The 20,507-nt window shown below is 35.4% G+C and overlaps 1 protein-coding gene across 8 annotated transcripts in view; it reads right to left on the bottom strand.

The window, feature by feature from the left end:
* Positions 1 to 1,072: 1,072 nt before the first annotated feature.
* The window catches only part of LOC142353189 (uncharacterized), a 137,166-nt gene continuing 117,731 nt past the window's right edge, over positions 1,073 to 20,507 (bottom strand). For all 8 annotated transcript variants that reach the window (XM_075405406.1, XM_075405413.1, XM_075405410.1 and 5 more), the window contains exons 12-23: positions 19,655 to 19,818; positions 19,105 to 19,265; positions 16,089 to 16,353; positions 15,420 to 15,596; positions 13,978 to 14,467; positions 13,232 to 13,438; positions 8,329 to 8,624; positions 7,879 to 7,947; positions 5,622 to 5,856; positions 4,812 to 5,191; positions 2,693 to 3,225; positions 1,073 to 2,194 (exon numbers count right to left, since the gene is read on the bottom strand). In XM_075405406.1, the coding sequence (XP_075261521.1) occupies positions 1,474 to 2,194; positions 2,693 to 3,225; positions 4,812 to 5,191; positions 5,622 to 5,856; positions 7,879 to 7,947; positions 8,329 to 8,624; positions 13,232 to 13,438; positions 13,978 to 14,467; positions 15,420 to 15,596; positions 16,089 to 16,353; positions 19,105 to 19,265; positions 19,655 to 19,818 (3,698 nt within the window). In that variant the 3' untranslated portion in view covers positions 1,073 to 1,473. The remainder of the gene's footprint in view (positions 2,195 to 2,692; positions 3,226 to 4,811; positions 5,192 to 5,621; positions 5,857 to 7,878; positions 7,948 to 8,328; positions 8,625 to 13,231; positions 13,439 to 13,977; positions 14,468 to 15,419; positions 15,597 to 16,088; positions 16,354 to 19,104; positions 19,266 to 19,654; positions 19,819 to 20,507) is intronic.

Below are 20,507 nucleotides of genomic sequence, written 5' to 3'. Positions count from 1 at the left end.
GGTGGAAGTTTCTAGTGCCTGTGAAATGTTGGTGCAGTCATTCTAGCTGGTCTCAAATCGACAATCTGCTATGATTCTGCATGCATGGCCTCTTCCCATGACTCCTATGTATTTTTGAGGATCTCTGAAATTCCCAAAATTGGGGCCAATTATGTGAATTTTTATTTCGCTGGATGATACTGGAGGAGAAAACTTCGTCTTTAATTTAGACTCACACGAGGTCGGGAGCTAAACAGTGATATATGACATTCAATTTTCATTGTACTTGTCTATAAGGATGGGAGTTCGAAGTTCGTCAATGAATTGAACTACCGCTCAGTTGATCGATATAAGTTTGAACAATGCTTATGTTATTCAAGACACTATTAATTCAAATGGTCTCGACCTAAAAACATTTGAAAATTGAATTGCTCTTACAGGATCTAAATAATACAAAATTCTCCAGACACAGGAAAACCTCGAGTCTAAGTAATATCCGTTTCGGGTCACGCGGTTTTTAAAAATTGACCAACCAGAGAAAAATTTTCATTTCTGTAAAAAAAAAATTAGTACAACTATGCCGACGTTATATTATGCCGGCGTTCAAGAGTGCCGAAATTGATTTTGAAACAGCCGAAACGGCCAATACCGATTAATTATCAATTAAATGCTTGCGGAATTAATTTTCAAATCAACGAGGGCATGCTGATCAGTAGTTCGGTTCTGATAGATTCATCAAATCCCACGGGCCGCGGAGGCATAGCCATGATCCACAGTTATCATTGTTTGCTTTAAATTCCTCTTGCTCCAATTATCTTGTCCTATTAAATGATAAAATCAAAAATCTCGCCAGTTTATTGTGATTGGTTCAGAATTTTTGGGGGCTCATTTCAGTTGAAGTGATCTGATTGGTTTAGAATGTCATCGGGTGAAAAGTTGAATAAATTCAAGGCTTAGTTTTACGTCGGCATAGTTGTACGTCACCCTGTAAAAAAATTCTATTTTCTTCGTTCTCCAAAACTATTTGATGCCTACTCAAATGTTAAATCTCAATTTCTAAACTTGACTACAGTAAGGTTAATTGAGAAAAGAATTATGACATTAAGTTGAATTCAAAATTCTGGTTTGTTTCTTTCTCTCCATCTAATACAAATGGGATTTATAAAACTACGTCATGCACTTTCAGTAAAATTTACGTGAAAATTGTTAATTTAGAGAATTAATTGATGGCTGGTTGTTTGTTTGTCTGTTAATGCAACAAAAACAAATTCCAAAATGACGACAATTATGCAATATGAAATTATGGTCAATCAAATCTAAAACACTGAAAAACAGCAAAATCAGCACAGCTGCATAAAACATATGTTTGAGAAGCTCTTAAGCAATTAAATGCTCTCAATTTGAATAAAGAATGAAAGCAGAAGAAGGTAGAGACAATAATGATTCAAAGTCTTCAAACATCGCAAAAAAAGTCTGAGAATTTTTTTTTGTTTTCTAAGCTGCTGAAGTTCTTGAGTTTGAAAATTCTGTATTGTATGTTTGTATAAGATGCTGATTATTCCGACTACTGTTGCGATTTGAGTTATTCATAGGACTGTAGGGTCTGTTTCTGAATTCCGAAGGTGATAGAAGCGCCGCGGCCGTCGACGTTGAAGAATTGACAGAAAACCCTCCGTAGGGAACCGTGCTCATAGGTCTCGGGGGTATGAAGGGCGCTGTATCTGGGATTGTTGAGGAATTGGGGCTGCTGGTATTGACATAATGTTGTTCTGGTTCTTCTAGAAAAACACCAGAGTCCGCCTGGGCTTTTCGAGAGAGTTCAGAGGTATTTTGGGCTGTGGCCGACGCTGCGATGTCTTGTGATGACACTAGAACGTGGGAACCCAGTTGTGAGGGTAAAGTTACTTGGGCAGTTCCCTCTGTAAGAGGGGGGTAGTAAGTGGGGATTATTGCACGAGGCATGGCGTCCAGGTCAAGTTGATGATGATGATGATTACTGATGTGAGGGGGGTAGTTATGATGTTGGTGTTGTGGTGGGGGGTGGTTTTCAAGTGGGGTGGATGCGATAAGTCTGGACTGCGGGTCAATTGTAGGGTTCTGACTGGATGGATCTGGGTTGTTCTGGCTGTTTGAGTAGTGATGTTGTGATTGGTCGTTTTTAGAAGAGTCGTTGCTGGATCTATTTTGGTAAGGGTTTCTGGTCGAGTGTTGGCTGCTGAAAATGTATCAATGTTCAAGAACTATCATTCTGATATATGACAAAAAATAGAATGCAAAAACAATAAGGCAAATAGAATTGAATCCATAAATAAAAAAATAGGCTGATATCTATTTTTAACGTTGACATAACCAAACTTCACCTTTTTAAATAGGTCTCAAGCTCTTTAACTCAAACCATTAATTGAACAATTTGTGTACAGAGAGTCTTACTTTTTAATAGTCGCAACGAATCAAATCGGAAAAAGGTTAAGTAGAAACTGCCTAATTGCTCACTTTACCACGCTTAAGATTCTCGAATCTGTTTCCTCCTCCCCAGGCTAAATTTTTAAGTTTTCAAAAAAACTAATGCATATTTTCGTATTGATAATGACTTGGATACCCTCGTAATAGAAGCGTTTAACCGTCGCTGTTCACCGGGGTGGGGGGGGGGGTGTTTGGGTTTGGCAGAGAAAATTTTCAGTTATTCAACTTGGAAAACTTCAGCATGACTTACTTGGACCTTCGGATCCGTCTTTCGTTGGACGTCCTAGACAACGTTGTCAAATTCCTGGTCATCTCCTGCTGTGCCTTCATCAAGTCATGAACACACCTCACAATCGCCCTCACAAACTGCCTTCTTGTCTCGCCACTTCGACTCAACATCTGGAAGTGCTGATTCTTACAAATATGGAACTCGGTCCTGCTCGAAATCAATTCCCAGTGGAATTTCTTGGGAAGTTCATCTTTCTTTTCCTTACATAAACTGATAGTCGAAACGGGTATTAGTGACCTAACTTTGCAGACTTCCTGCTCGCTAGTTTTGTTCTTTTCAGGTCCAGGTAGAGTTAATCTTCGTTTCTTTTGTTTTTCTTTGTTTTGAAGCAAATTTAGACCAGGTAGAATGATGACCGCTCGTTTGAACACGAATATCATGACGTCAATTTCGGCATTGTTGTTACGTAACTTTCTCGGGACTAGTTCATCAGGGCAATTTGCCCAGCAGGCAGAGCCGTACATCAAAAGCTCATCCATCGGCAATTCATGGATCTAAACAAAGAGATAATTTAATAAATTAAACATAGCCGGCAGATTGCCGGAATAGCTGCGAAAGAATAGACCTGCGTGACATATAATAGAGATAGAAACAGATACAGATTTAAATTGAAAAAAAATTGACGCCGCTCAAACAACTAGGTAAAAAACATTCACCGATAAATTAATAAAGCTTGTTGAAATTCATCCCGCAGAGGCCTCTTACTAGGGACCTTTACGGCACATATGAGTTCTTTTGACCTTGAACAAATTCAAACTAAACTTAAGTTTTAAAGTGCAAAAGTCATTTTATTGAGTGGGGTAAGTCACCTATGATCAAAATCTAATCACGCAAATAACCTAAAAACTTTTGCTAAAGCGAGTGAGAAATGACGTCACGCGCGCAAATGCCCTTAGTGAGAGGAAGAAGTCATTCAGAAAATTTGACCTTTTCAGCTTTGCTGTGTGAACAAATGTAAAACGAAAAAAGAGCGTCAGACCACGAAACAAAAAACATAGCCGGTAGAATACCGGAAACGACTCGAATCGTCATGCAAAATAATCTCTACCCTAATTGGCCAAAATCAGAATATCGAAAAAAACATTAGAAATAACAAAAAAAAGTAGAGCAATATAACATAAAAAGCGTTAAAATTTTTTCAGTTCAGGGGTGTGGGTAGGTGCTGGTGTTGGGGGGGGGGCGTTTGGTAGGTGGGGGCAGGTAGGTGGTGGTGGGGGTGAAGATAGGTGGGCTGGAGGGTAGGTACGTTGCGGGGGGATAGGTATGTACGTGGGGGGGGGGATAGGTAGGTACGGGGGGGAGAGGTAGGTACGAGGGGTTGGGGGTTGGTACATTGGGGATGTGTGGGGGGGAGGTAGGTACGTTGGGGGGGGGGGTAGGTATGTTGGGGGGTATTTTTTGGGGGGGGGGTAGGTAGTTAAATGGGATCAAATTTTCTCAAATTGACCTCTTCACCTCGAATTACAGACTGTTACCAATTGCTGTACATAACAAACTAACCTATTGTTAAAGTCCAATGTTCGAAAACAGAAGTCAACAATCAAAAACGGAGGTAAAAGCTCGAATAGAAAGAAGTCAAAATCCAAGTCATGAAAAAACTTGCTTTCTGCTAAAAATACCTGTAAAATATCAATACTCCTCTTCGAGTCGTAAAAACCAAGAGCACCGCAATATAGCTTCGCTCAGCTTACAGCTTCGCAGCTATAATGAGATTTAATTCATTATGTACTGTTTAACTATTATATTAAAAAAATAGATAACCGCTGAGTTTACTGATCGATATTAAAGAACCAAATATAACCAAATATTGGCGCCAACTAACTTTAGTTTGAAAGCGCTTGAATGAAAAAAACCTTGTTACTAAATGAAATTGGTATTATTCTAAATAAAACTTGAAAAACTCGAAAAGTTTCAACGACCAACGTTGAAATTTTCTCACTTTTTTTGTTTTATTTTCAAATTTAGTGGACATGTTGTTTACTATTTTTCGTTCACTTCTAACATTGTCAGCTACCTCAATTTGATTTTTTTTACAAAACGACGAGAAGTTTAAGGCTTATTTTCAAGCCTAAAAACTCACATATTTGGTCTCCTGCTCCGAAATTAGCTGTTCAAACACCGGTCCATACTGTTCGTGAATCCTCTTCATATCATTGATATGTTCGGCCACGTTCTCCATCGCCCTAAGTGCACTGCTCAACCCCTCAAACTCAGCCGCCATTGCCACATTCGTGCACTCTGATTGGTCGGATCCAGCGACTGACGTTCCACTAGCCGAGGTCGTTGAAGCCGACGGTGTTGAAGAACCTCCACCGACGATGGTTTTGATCTCTCGAAGTATGAGAGGGTATTTGAGAACTCGCTGAATTGGTTTGATCAAAAAGGATTCAAGTGACCGACTGTGTTCCTGTTCCGGATTCTTCTGGTCAAGCATGTCTCTGAACTCTGGCACGTCTTTCACTGTTAAATTATAAAACATTATCACAATTTTTCTGCTAAAATATGGCAGCTAGAACATTGGGTCGTTAGAATGGCAAAAGTTTTGGGTCGTTTATGATATGCTAAGCAATGGTTAAAAATTTTGATTCTCCGAAGCGATAATTGCAATTTGAAAGAAGAGACGGATTGCTCAGATGAACTCCAATGTGGGAAAACCAGATGCCAAAAATCCGGATGTTTTACCTTAAAACACCCTTCGCATTATAAGCCATTACAACGCGTATAACCCACAGTAACCTAGGCCGTAAATTCAAAAATTAAAAATACCGTAGCGGGTATAACGTGCTATACGAACAGGCATAATGATTAATTTTGGCCATAAATTGCACGCGGGGGTAGGTGTTGATGTTTTGAAAGCTCTAAAATGGATCTGAAATAAAAGTTGAAATACCTTCGGCAAAGACTCTCTGTGCCTTGCTGTGATTGGCACAAAAAGCACTGTAGAGTTTGAAGTGGTCCGTGTAACACTTGAAAGCATTGCTCAATTTGATCAGGATACTTTTAAACTGCACAATGTCCTGGTAGTTGCAATATTCGGGTTCCAACTCCACAGAGCTTTTTAACTCGCCGCAGAACTTTTCTTGAAACGAGAGGATTTCTTGCACGTTAGAGGTCACGGCTTCAACCTAAACAAGAACAACACATTTTCAGTTCGTGAAATGTTGACGACGCTGCTGACCAAAGATATAATATTAACAAATCGAAAGGCCAGCTGGACTTGTTTCTTTTCTACGATAAAAATATTCTATTCTACAAATAAGAAATATTTGATTTATGGGTAAAAAACATGGCGCTGAAAAAAAGAGTATCACTATGCAATTTTTTTTAAAATGAAAAAATTAAGCTGAAGGTCGAGGTTGATAAATTTTGGACATTCAGAACCTAGTAAGAATCCCAAAAATACTCAGTTTATCATTAGCCTCGTAACTAAACTAGAATACGTTAATTCCCGTCAGCAAAAAGTGGAATATTTAGGGTATTTGAATTATTTAGCAGAAAATGAAACAAATCCGGCATTTTCAGCCAAGCAGTCAATAATTCGCACTTACAGTTTATAATAATTTTCCAGGTTTTAAATCAATTCGTTCATTCACAAGGCGTGGTTTATTATCATACCAGTTACAGTCTCTCAAGTGCAACTTAAAAAGTTCATTATGTTCAATTTCATAAACCATTTTGAAATTGATATACATTGTTGAAATTTTATACTAACACAACAAAATTTTAGCTCTTCAATCAACTTTTTTTAAAATATTTTTTTCATCAAGTTGCCAAAATTTTGTTTAAACTTTTTCTTTTTTCGGAACGATTTTTCAGAGGAATTTCATTAAATGTTGTAATAACAATTATGAATCTATTGGATAACCCCTTGAATGCATTTTTTCTTCCAATTAAAAAAATTCATTGAAATGATTGGGAGAAATGAATGGAAAGTGTTAAAATCAATCGTTGGAATAAAAAAGCTTCGAAACCGCATTTTAATCAAAGATACTAGAGTGAAAACAAAATATTTAAATAGAAGCACCCCTTCGTCATAATGTTAAACACATCAAGCGCCCAGCCGAATTTTACCTTTCCACACATTTTTTTTCAAAATTTTTTCTCACTTTTTAATCAACTTGCCATAACTTTGTACAAAATTAGTTTTAGTGAAATGATGTTCAAGACAGCAAACTACCAATAAAATTTCACCTTTTCAATCAACTTTTAAAAAATGTATTCAACTTTTTCTGATCAAGTTATCAAAATTTGGGACAAATATTTTATAGAGACGGTGTTGAATACAGCAAGCTCCCAATATACCATTGGTAGAAGTCAAAGTTAATTTGATACTTTTCCTCGGAAACCAGTCGGATCAACCGTTATATTGTGAACAGCAGGAAATGTGGGAATAAAGGGGGGGGGGGGGCATTAATTAAATGAATAGGATTACTCACCTTAAACCAAAAGTTCTGCAATTTCATTACATTTTGTAAACTTCACAGAAATTTCAAGTTGACTAACCACAAGGATAAATCGCTAGACAAAATGTCACCCCACGAACGGGGGAAAAGCGCTGATTTATCTTAATTTATAGGTTTCAGGTTAGAAAATCTTTGCATTATCTTTTGCGGGTTTATGATCTAAGTCGTAATCCATCTATGTTAAATGCCTAGTTCAGATTTATATTGTCAGATTATCTTATCTGATGATTAGAGAAATATCCATTATTAGTCAGAAAGTCTAAGAGGGTGTTAAGAAAACTGAAGAACAAAATCACACTGCAAAATTCCACTGCATTATCATAGAAGTGAAGGTTGCAGAAAAATTGACAAAACTTAAACTGAATTTGCTAATTTTGAATATTTGTCAATTTAATAATTAACATTGCTAAAAACTTGCAACAAAAAGATAGCATGACTAGCTAGAATGGCTACAATGTTTTTATATTAGAGAGCATGCTTAAATTTTTGAAGATTTTAGTAAATACGATCAATTATTGCCATTATTACCGACAGCATTTCTACTAGAGAATTATTATATTGTTGTTAAAATTGTCCAACTTTCAAAAAATTGCAACAATTGTTCAAAAAATTTTAAGAATTATTACCATTTTAACTGTTAGTTAGTTAGTTAGTTGAATAATAAAATGTGAATAAATATCTTACCTCGATATCAATTAGAAAGCTGCATTGTAACAGAGGCTCCAGATAAGTCTCGATCAGAAATTTCAGGTCCTGAAACACAAAAACAATTCATTATTTCAGCCTCAAAATTATCAAACACAAAGTCATTATATCACCCTTAGATAGTTCTGACATCGAGTCTTTCCCATTATAGCCACCCAAAACGTGGTAAGCATATGAGCAATATCCCGATTATCAGTGGGGGGGTCTATAATTTCACCGGGGGCTATGATGGAAAAGTTCCCTGGCGTCAAAATGGGCATTTAAAAACCAACAAGCTGCAACTTCATTTAGTCAAGTTTAATTTGAATCAGTACATAGCGTCTATTGTAAGCTATGTAAAGCTTATCGTATTTGCGGGTATACGTCTAGCATTCAAGCAATAAGCGTTTTATTAACTAAAAATACGAAAAACTTCAAAAAATTAAGTACCTTGATATAATTCTCCTCAGTTGATATCAGCTCCTGAATCAGACATCCCAATCTCGTCGCATCCTTCATCACCTGACCCTGACTGTTGGCAGTTGCCACGATGCCACTGCTCCCGGATCCCGTCAATGTCGAGGAATTCTGACCACCCGACTGGCTTCCGGTGGACGAGGTCGACTCGCAGACTCCCCCCGAGGCACTGGCATTTGACCCTGAAGCGATTCCACTGCTGCTGTTGTTTGAGTTATCCGAGAAGTTTGACTTTCGCTTGTCGCCCAGCATCAAATTTTCCTCCCCGTCTGAAACGGATAAATTAAGTTGAAATGATGCAGTTGATAAACAACATAGCTGGCAGATTGCCAGAAAATAGCCGCAATAGATTCGTAGATCGACAGTCTAAAAAAACAGTAAAAAAGACAGACCAAAAAAATTTCGTCTTTTCATTGAAGGCTGATCTGTTATATTTTGATTAAAAATCTGTATATGTGATTGTTGCCTCTATTAGCTGATCTCAAATAACCTTCATTTAGTGTGACACACACCCATTTGACCTTATCTCTTTCAATTAAAGTAAATAAAAGTCAATTTCAAATTGAAGAAGTCATTTTTGAGAGTGAGGTAAGTCAAGTGTGACCAAAAATTTAATCACGCGCATGAACAAATAACTCGCTGCACTAAGAGCGAAAAATGACGTCACACATGATGCAATTCAGTTGAAATTGCATGAACGAATGAACAAAAAGTGGCTGTGACGTCATATGGTCGTAACAAAAATCATGACGACGAAATAAAAAACATAGCCGGAAGAATTCCGGAAGCGACTCGAAGCGTAAAAACTTGACAAAAAACTAATTGCAGCTGAAACCATAAACTTTTTTGATAAATCATACACTAATTACCCCCCCCCCCCCCCCCCGGTCTGATAAAAAAAATCTGAAATTTAAACCACTGTCACCAAGAGAAACAAAATGCCGCAAAAATATTTATTATTGACAATGTTTGGTAAGGATGAGCGCAAAATAAATAGGATAGTCAAAACACTGATAGTCTCAAAAAGCTGACAGGGCTATCAACTGCCCTCAAATAATTCATGATTCTAATCTCAAAAAGATTGCTAAAGCAAACGGCAGATAATAATAACTTAGAAATTAAATTAAATTTTTCAAAAAATAATGCTCAAAGTTAAGAATCAGAAAACTACTACAGTTAGATTTCTCATCACTGCAATTAAGACAAAAACAACATATACTTTTTTCTTCTTGTATATATGCTAGACAACATGATTTCAAACTAATTCAAAAATTAAAATATTCATATAAAAGCAACAGAGTAATATTTAAAGGCAAAAAAATGTTTAAGAACAATACCAAGGTCGGAAAAAAATACAATAAAAACTAATAAGTGGAAATTCTGAAAAAGGCTTAGTACTGCCTTATGTTGAATGAAATCAATTGCAACCCAAAGAAATGACGAAAATCTAGGAAAAAGCCGAAATCATTCAATTTGTTAATAACTGAAAAAATCAATATATCCAGTATAAATGTAGGTGCCAGGACAGAGCTAGAAGGATACAAGCTAGTATGTGAAAAATATGGACACAATGTAAGGAACACCGTAACAAAGACTAATTCTTGATTTTTGAAAGTTCAAATCAAAGTTTAAATTTTTGAAAGTTTAAAAATCAAATTTAAAAAAACAAGAAAAACTAACACCATTTCATTTTTCAGCATTCGAGACATAGAAAAGACAACGATTCATGCGAGACAAAATCTATCCTCCTGAACAGATCAAAAAAAGAAAAAGCAGAAACCAAACATACGAAACATTGAAACATTTTGCAAAAAAAGGTCAAAAAATTTTTAGGACTGCATTTATAAAAAAATTTAACTGTTTTTCAAAAATTTAATGCTACAAAAATATTGACGTTTTTATTGAAACGAAATGAAAGCCCCTCATGGTGCACAAAAAGAATATTTCTAGTAATTAAAACCAAAATACAGACAAAAAACTGAGAAAAATAGGAAAAAAACTAACAAAATCGGATTAGCATATGTACAATTTTATAAAACGAAATTACATCGAGGTAAAAAGAGGCATTGAGTATATGAATTGTCAACGGGAAGTTGTCATATTGACTGATTTTTGAAAGAAAGACGGCTAAAAGATCCAAAAATGAAGAAAACAATAAGAAAAAAAGCCAAAATTAATTAAAAAATCAAGAAATTTATGCCAATTTTGAACTTGAAACACGTTTTCAGGCTCTGCAAAACACTGTGCTATTAATTTGCAAGGTTTACACTTCAATATAGCATCGAATAAAAATCATTTCTACATAAAATCAAATTACAAGCAAAAAAAATGGGCCACTTAGACGAAAAAACGGCTAAAAACGGTTATCTATAAGTGCCATTCAGTCAAAAACTACTTTTCAAAGTCAAAAAGTCATTCACTAAACGCAGCGCATGATCAAAAAACTTCTCTCGCTCAGAAAAAATTAGTTCACACGGCAATTTTTCTCACTTTCGCTTTTAGGTCAAAACAGCGTCTGAACGAATAGTACTTCCGGTAAAAAAAAAACATAGCCGGAAGAATTCCGGAAGCGACTCGAAGCGTCAGATTTTCACTAACAAAACTGTAATTGCAACGGAAGCCACTACCTTTTGTATTAAACCATTAACTCACTACCTCCCCAGATCTGCTCTAAAAATTGGTGAAAATTAAACCACTGTCAACAAGAGAAAGAAAAAGCAGCAAAATTTTATATTATTGAAAACGTTTGGTAACGTTGAAAAATCCAAAATAATTAGGGTGGTCAAAAACCTGATAGTCCGAAAAAGCTGACAAGGTTATCAATAGCCCTCAAATAATTCATGAGTCTAATCTGAAAAAGATCGCGAAAGCAAACCGCAGATGAATCTTAGAAATTAAGTTAAATCTTTTCAAAAAAGAAAGCTTAAATTTAAGAATCAGAAAACACCTATAATTACACTTCTAATCAATGCGATTAAGACAAAAATCAACATATACCTGTTCCTTCTTCTACATAAGCTAGACAACATGATTTCATACTAAACGAAAATAAAAATTGATCATAGAAAAGACATAAGCAGCAGAATATTCAAAGGCAAAAAATTGTTTTAATTAATACCAAGGCCAGAAGAACGCTGTAGTAATTAGTCATAAGTAGAAATTTTGGAAAAAGCTTGCTATCAAACTCTCAGTACTGCCTTATGTTGAATGAAATCAATTGAAACCAAATAAATGACAAAAATCTAAGAAAAAGCAGAAACCATTCATTTTTTACAGCTGAAAAAATCAATATACCGAAAATAAATGTAGGTGCCAGGACAGAACTAGAATGAAGCTAACTAGAATGTAAATATGGGCACAATGTAAGGAACACCGAAACAAAAAGACATTCTTGATTTTTGAAAGTTGAAAATCAATTTAAAAAATTCAATTAAAGAAAACGAATACATTTCATTGTTCAGCATTGAAGACATAGAAAAGATAACTCGTCATCCGACACAAAGATCTATCCCCCTGAAGAAGACAAAAAATAGGAAAAAGCAGAATTCATAAATACGAAACATTGAAACATTTTGCAAAAAAAGTGGTCAAAGAACTTTTAAGTTAAGACTGCATTTATGAAAAAGTTTTAACTGTTTTCTCAAAAGTTAACACCAAATAATGATTGAATTTTTATTGAAACGAAATTAAAGTCCCTCATGTTGCACAAAAAAAAACTATTTCTAGCAATTACAACCAAAATACAAACGAAAAACTGTCGAAAATCGGAAAAAAACAACCAAAATCGGATTAGCATATGTACAATTTTATGAAACAAAATTACATCGAGGTAGAAAGAGGCGTTGAGTATAGGAATTATCAAAGAGAAGTTGCCATATTAACTGATTTTTTTTACAAAAAGACGGTTAAAAGATCCAAAAATGAAGAAATTAATATTAAAAAAGCCAAAAATTAACTAAAAAATCAAGAATTATGTGCCAATTTTCAACTTGAAACGCATTTTCAGGCTCTGCAAAACACTGTGGTATCAATTTCCGAGGTTGACATTTCAGTATAGTATCGAATAAAATTTATTTCTACAAGAAACCAAATTAAAAGCAAAAAAATTGGGCCACTTAGACGAAAAAACGGCTAAAAACGGTCATCTATAAGGGCAATTCAGTCAAAAACTACTTTTCAAAGTCAAAAAGTCATTCACTAAACGCAGCGCATGATCAAAAAACTTCTCCCGCTTAGAGAAAATCTGTTCACCAAAACAGGTTTTCTCACTTTCGGTTTTAGGTCAAAATGCCGCGTGAACAAATCTACTTCCTGTAAAAAAAAAAACCGAGAGAAAACCAATACTCCTCTTCGAGTCGTAAAAAAACCAAGAGAAGGCCAATAATAGCCCCAGCTATCGCTGTGCGGCTATTAATAGCCCCAGCTATCGCTGTGCGGCTATTAATAAACAACTAATGTCGAACGGATTGCTCTCAAATGACAGGCAGGGGTCAACTTAATTGTAGCCTGCTTCAGTCTGGGCAGATATCATTCACCAACCATAATTAGACTGTTATATTTGCCAAGATTACCCATCATCGTGAAAGATCTTACAAGATAACCACCCAATCTGCAACAGATCTATAGAGCTTACTTTACACCATTACTAAGGTTTAGAGTAAAACTTAAGTATTAGAGTAAAAATATGTTTAGAGTAAAATTAAATAAAAAAGGGCGCAAGTTTCTAATTTTTGCGCCCGTTGATTATTTTTTTACTTCTAAATTTCCCTGCATTAAGTTAGTGGCGGTCTGAATTCGGAACGACAGCAATTTTTATCAAGCAAAATTCGAGAAGTTAAGCGTGAAAAAGCATTTTTTCCCCAAAATTTCAACGTACAGAAAGAAGATCGCTTGAAATGTGAAACATTGGGACCATCCGGTTCCAAGTGCTCCTTGCATTGGGGACAGGGGGCAGTCGAGGGTCTCAAACTCCGAATGACCAAATGCAACAGGTCCACTTTCAACAGATCGTCAACGTGTTGCGGGTTCTGTTTACCAACAATATGGTTGTTTATCTGAAGAATTTCGTCTCCCGGCTCTAGACCTAATCCAAACATTGGAATTATAGTTACTCTCAAAACAGGTCAACAATAGACTAGTCTTAACTGAAGCACATTCGAGATTGAACAATTTCTTTCAAAATACAATATGAGGCAACAAAATATGTTTGTTGTTTTTGACAATGAGAAAAGGAAGTCAAGCGATATTTAATACAATATTTCGCCGCTTATATACAAAAGGTAAAACCGATCTTGTATATAAGAGCCGGCAAGCAAATTATTTGTGAACAAACTGTTTATAGTCAAGCAGGCCTAGCCACAACAGCGCCATTGATTTTCCCAAACACGCTGCTAGTTTTATTAGGTTTTTTTAGTTATATCAATAAAAACAAGAATAAGTTGACAATTTTCAAAAATAAGTTGACAACTTTTTTATAGTTCACTAGTGTCCTTTCCCGAAACAAATCAGATTTTTAACAGTTGCAGAAACCACCTTGCCCGCTAATTTTGTTATTCAAGAAAATCATAACTTTTCCTTATTAATGACTATCGAGCATGAAGACAAAAAAAACAGGTATTTTACCTCCACTTTGGGCTATAGATCCAGGCAAAATGTCCCTCACAAACAACCTCGGATACCCGGTGGTCGTTCCGGTAGTCGTACTGGCCGAACTATTGCTGTCTTTTGTATTCGTAGCACAGAAATGCTCCTCAACTGTTTCGTACTCAATTCCGAACCTCTCACCTTTAACTCGGCTGAGAGTAACAGCATGATACTCTTTTATACACACTTCAATATCTTGACAATTCAGACTCTCCAGGGTCGACTTGGGAGACGGGATAACCCAGGTTCGATCCGGAGCTCGGATCCGGATGAAATGATCTCTGGGATCCAAACGTCTTTTACGACAGCATCTGAGTAATAATTCGTTCACGGTCATTTGGGGTATGACAGCCTCAACCGTTTTCTGATTGTGTGGGAGGAACACACGGGCTAATTTTCCCTTGGAGAGGTTTTCCCAGATTCCGGCCGAGTTTGGAGGGATTAGATAGCTGGGTTTAGATGTTGCAGACTAAAACAATAATTCTTTCCTTTTGTTAATTAACTTACTAAAGGTCACAAATATTTTCTTCAAATTATAAGAAAACAGTTGTTTTTTTTATAAATGGACACCCGTAATTATACCTTTACTAAGCTCGATAATTGCTAGGAAACAACTTCAGAACCACAACATTTCGAATTAAAATTGGAAAAAGTATTGGAAAAATGGATCTTTCCTGTTTGTGCCCCCCCCCCCCAGTACGTTATGCGCCCCCTCCAATTACAGAGCACGTGTCATTACACAATAAATCATTAAGTAAAAATATGGCACGTGCGTCTGGGGGCTGCAAATAATATGTACCCACTAAGTTGGTGGGGGGGGGGGGGAGGGGTACAAACGAAAAAGGTCCGGAAAAATAACCGGATCATATAAATAAGCATGTTCGAAATATTTTCCTACGCTTTTAAAAATTTACACTTTTATTTAGTAGTTAAATCCAACTTCAGATCACTGTGTCGTATGCTCACTTTGAAAACTTGATAAAGTTTTCTTGAAAGACTTGTAATATACTCTTCTATAAAGGAAGTCAAGCGAACTATTATTTTCATTCGTGTAGACTAATTAATTGGAAGCGTCCCTAATATTTTTTGGATATATTGAACCTCTCTTCATATTCACAACCTGCAACCCCAGATAAGTTTTCAGGTGGTAGATAAGCACCCAGATTATTGAATAAGCACTTTGATTTTCGGACAGACAAATGGAAAACAATTTTACAAATTTTTCCATGTTAAGCACCTAACATCATCTTAAAAATCATATCTTAAATCAAATTTCAAATTAAAAAAATAAAACTCTTATCTGATTCAAGTTACTTTTTTAATGCTTTTTATCTGCGGATGCGATATTTAAAACATTGAGAAAATTACACCGATCATGATCATAGCTCAGCAAATATTTAACGAATTTATTTTTGACTAACCGTGACGTCATTAGCAGCTGATTGGTTGTGTCTGGGAGGTTCAACCTGATTGGTCTTTTTGGCAGAACTGCTTCGACTGCTGGGAGCTTCCTGACTGTTCCTGTTAGCAACAGAGTTCTGCTGGTTGGCAACTGAAGACTTTTGGCTGTCTCGAGACGAAGAAACTTCGCGATTGTTCTGAAAGGGGGAAAGTTATTTACATACGTGAAATGTATCTTTCCAATTATACAGCCCCCTCTACAAAAATATAACCCCCGATTATGGTAATTTACGGTAATTGAGGGCTATAGATTATATTATGACCGCTAATCTTAGACGGGGGAGGGACAGGGCTATAATGGGAAAGACCCCGTGAAACATTTGGACAAAGTTAAAGAGTCAACTTTTTGCTAGGCTCCAAATTTCAATTTATCGTTCCGGATTTCTGTCTTATTTGTCTCTATCTCTTCCCTTTTCATAATAACCAAACAAAATTTGGTTTTCTTAAGCCTGTTTGGTCAAAATGATGCGTTTTTTCACTGATAATGGTTCGTCTGATAAGAGCTATGACCGAGTCAATATACAGCATAATCTTGGTGTGAAATTTTCAATTACAGGTGCTTATATTCAACCGGGGGGGGGGGTGGGGGTATACCAGGAAAAGTTATACTTCCAACTTTCTTAACTTACCGAGTGGTGATACATCTTTCGCCTCCCCCTCTCCAAACTCCCACTTGCTGTAGACTCATTCCCACTTATCACACCCCCGGCCATGGCAGCCCCCTCCTGTTCCATCAGCAACACACACTTGCCAGAGAGGAGGGCGTGAACAGATGAGGCCGAGAAGACATTGAGGCGAGAGAGATGCATCTTGGTCTCTTTTGAGACTGCCGAAAGAAGGGTTCTGGGATTGGGCAATTCGGTTCCTTGTAATGATGAGGCATAGCATTTCAGCCTAAAGATCAGTCAGAATAAGATTACAGAAGCTTTTCAACTAAAAACTGTTAATTTGAGCACGTTTGTCGAATTATTATTTTCATTCGTGTAGACTAATTAATTTGAAGTGTCCCTAATAATTATTCGTAGATATTGAACCTCTTCATATTCACAACCTGCAACACCAGATAAGTTTTCAGGTGGTAGATAAGCACCTAGACAAACGAATAAGCACTTTGATTTTCGGACAAATGGAAAACAATTTTACAAATTTTTCCATGTTAAGCACCTAACATAAGCATTTACGAAGCATCGCGTGAAAAGTCAAGAAAGTTTGCATTTCTTGTGTTCGCAAAACCAAACGCTTTATTATCAGATCCACAAAACAAAATTCACTCAGATATTGCTCTTTATAATAAATTTTAAATCAAATTTCTTTAAAAAATTTAATTAAAATATCCAAAGTGATTAATCAGAGAACGAGTCAAGAAAAATTGATATAAGGTAAAACTTAAACTTTCTTTTCAATTTAAAATTGAGGCAAACAGTTCTCAAAGTTGATTTGAAATTCAAATTTCTGACATAGCCGGCAGATTGCCGGAAAATAGTCGCCGCTGACCTCACTTACCGCTTTTAGGATTGAAACTGTAGAAAAAATAAAGAGAAAAATTGACAACATTCTAATATTTTTTCTGTGTCAAAAAATTTTCTATATCTTTTCTGCAGTTTCATTAGACTAGAAAAATACGGCAGATTCTCCATTGAAATTGAGGAACAACAGGCTTAATACTAACGCCTGTTAGCAGTATACTCTAAGGAACTTTCATAACTTAACACACGAAAAAAAATTCTAAGTTCCAAAGTGTTTTAATTGTTTTAATTTGTCCGCAGTTTCATTAGATTGAAAAAATTGGGCGAGTTCAACTTCTATATTGGAAGATAACAAGCTTAATACTAATACCAATTAGCAGTTTACTTTAAGGAACTTTGATAACTTAATGCACTAAATCTTTAAACAACAATTCTTAGTGAGCGGGCTTTATCCCCTTCCTTTTGATTTTTTGATTTCTCCTTCAGACTTTGAAAATTTTTGAGTAAAGTTGCGGAATCAATTCTATATTCCATTCAGTTGAAAAAGTAAGAGGTACGTCAGAAGTCAAACATGAAAAGTGGTGACTTGTGTAAAGCGAAAAAAGTTAGAGCGAATTAAAAACATAGCAGGACAAGTCCTCAAATATAATCCCAAAAATTGAATCAAAAAGTTGGAACCACGACTTGACCAGCAGATCATTTGAACATCGCCAGCCAAAAAAAATCTCAAAAGTTGGAAAAAAACAAAAAAGGAAAATATAATCATTGCTTAAACTCTTGAGCATTTATGCTTGGAGCATCTTAACACAGCCAACTTTGGTATATGATACAGAAAAGTAAAAAAACCAACTTTCTTTGGAGCAATTTTTTTTAAAATACCTGACGGTGTGAAATAACAGCAGTGATAATTAATCAATTTGAGGAACGTCGGCCATAAATAACAATTATATCGCGCTTCTGAAACTCCACTAATCTCTTATCTGAAAATAACCTTTTACTATCACATAAGCAATAAAAAATTAAGGCAAAGATAATACCAACAGAAAGGCTAGATAGATAATGTATGTTCAACATTTTTGTTTATCAAAGTTGCGCAATAGTTTTGCTTTCGTCAAAAGCAGCATAGTTTTGTCGATAATAACAAGTACAAGTAGCAATATATTTCAGTTAAAAAGAAAGCAAAAATCAGTTTTCAGAACAATTATTGTTTTCATAAAGCTTTGAAGAGATAACGATTCTAGTTTCCCACGCAAGCTATTAATGAACGCCGTATTTGCTTCGGAAGTTTTAATTTCATACATATGTTGCGTTTATAACCCGTAGAGTAGTAAAGTTACTGAAGTTATTAACTAAGTTGTATTATAACGTCACAAAAAACTGACCTCAAAAATCTTCGTATTTAAAAACAAACAAAAACAATGAAAAAGAGGTCACAGACAACTGTCAAAATTATCCATTATTCTAAAAGTAGCAAATTTATCAACATTTTGAACCGGAGCAAATTAATAAAACTTTGCTTTTTGTCAACACAATTTTGTAAAACTTGAATGACGTTTTAACAAGTAGGACCAAGTCTGTTGCGTTCCGTAAACAATTTAAACTCTAATTTAGTTTTAATGGCGGTCAGTTAAATTCCCCATTTAACCCAAACACGGGAAAATTGAAAGCGGAACCCAGTAACGCCTGGTTAAGTAAAGTACTGTGTTTTATGACATAATTGAGTCTAAATTTAACAAAAACAATATGAATGATTAAACGTAAAAAAGCGTGCTTAATAGGAAATAGTCCAGACGAAAAAATTGAGCAAGATTAACTACCGATTAAACGTTTATTTCGCTAAAATAGCAAAGAAAACAGACTTATTGAAGAAAAATGAAATTAGCTTCTCTTGACCGTAATTTAGAATTTGAATTAAAATCAAAACCGAAACAAAAAAGTAAATTACTTCATTGATTAAAAAAAGCGTCGGAATTATGGATGCCATAAAAATTTAAAAATCCAAAGAAAAATGATGGCTTTTACAATTGCTTCAAACTTGCTTCGAGAGCAGTTAAATAAATGCTCAATATATAAAAAAGTACTTTTGGTTAGATTAAGGAAGATTGTATTTGAGTCTCGAGAGAAACGGCAAAAAATTGACGACAGATATGAGGAAATATCTTCTACGCAAAAATGTAACCTGTATAGGTCGCAATTGAGCTGTTCGAGGTTCTGTTCCCAGCTTGTGATTTGTAGCTCTACAGCCTGTCTGGTCTTGTGGTCATTCATAATTGACAACTGAAGCTCTGCCATCTTCTTCATCTTCAGATCCATGTCTATTCTCTGTTCACACTTGCGCACCTGGCAAACATTGCAGTCAAGTAATTAAAAAATCATTTAAAAGAATTTTAACAATTTTTTAACCAAACATCAAAGCTCGTAAATAACTTTATAAGCTAATAATAAGTCAAAAGTTTCGCTATTTAGCTTCGTGAAATTTTCTGATATTTGGTGAGAATGTTTATCGTTGGTTGATGAAATTAAAAGATGCCAATGGAAACGCACATTTGAGCTCTTTTAAACACTCAAGCCTTAAAAATCCTGTAAACCTTTTTCCCAATAATTGCACCATAAAAGATTTCCCAATAACACCGTTTTCATAGAAATATTACCCGTGGAGAGAAAATTTTGATAAAAATATTTAGAAAAGTGTTGCCAAGAAAGAAGACAAAAAATATTTTTGGACAGACCTCTTCCGTGACTATAGAGACAGTACTCCCACTACTTGCATCTCCAGGGTTCCCAGATTGACCCTGTCCAGCGCCCCCTTGACCTCCACTGCCACTGTTTGCCTGCGAAGATGGCTTCCCAGGATTTGCCTGTTGACCTCTGAGAACTATCGCATTCGCACAACCTAAAAAAATATTTCTTTTCCGATATCTTTATTATTCAGAAATGGAAACTTAAGAATACAAACAAAAGGTTAAGTGCTCGCGAGATATTTTAAGTGATCAAATCACAAAATTTGATATCTCAGTATTAATTAATTTTTTGACTGTTCTTTTGTCATATGTAAAAAAATATTCCTTAAATGATTCCAGTTGCTCATTCATTGATATACTCTAGAGTTGATTTTGAAAAAAAATCAATTATTTCTTCCGAAGATATGGTAGTAATTGACAAAGTTTATAAAATCTCATGTATTGAATGTTCTAGTCCACATCACTTACTACACACATCAAAAATTGAGATGAAACCAATGAAGATGAAATAAAAGCTCTACACCAAATTATGGATACATTTTATTGATCCGGTTTTAGAGTTTACAAGCTGGTCTTCAGGCTGTACAAATGTTTAGACTGATCTTCATATAATTTATCTTTGATCATAACGCCATTCAAGGACTAATGCGAGCATAATTATCAAAATTCTCGAAAATCTTTCAAGTCAGTTTGAGAATCTGGTTTTTAGATTTATGACATGGTCTAGATCAATAAAGCTAACTCTTGCTATCATTAAACGCAGCATAAAATATAAAATACAATTTATAGATTTCACAAGGTTAATCGGGGTTTTAATGTTAGGTCGCTCTAAAAATTAGGT

The sequence above is a fragment of the Convolutriloba macropyga genome, chromosome 14, assembly GCF_964194025.1.
Source record: "Convolutriloba macropyga chromosome 14, txConMacr16.3, whole genome shotgun sequence".
Classification (NCBI taxonomy): Eukaryota; Metazoa; Xenacoelomorpha; order Acoela; family Convolutidae; genus Convolutriloba; species Convolutriloba macropyga.
This window is presented reverse-complemented; position numbering and strand designations above follow the sequence as displayed.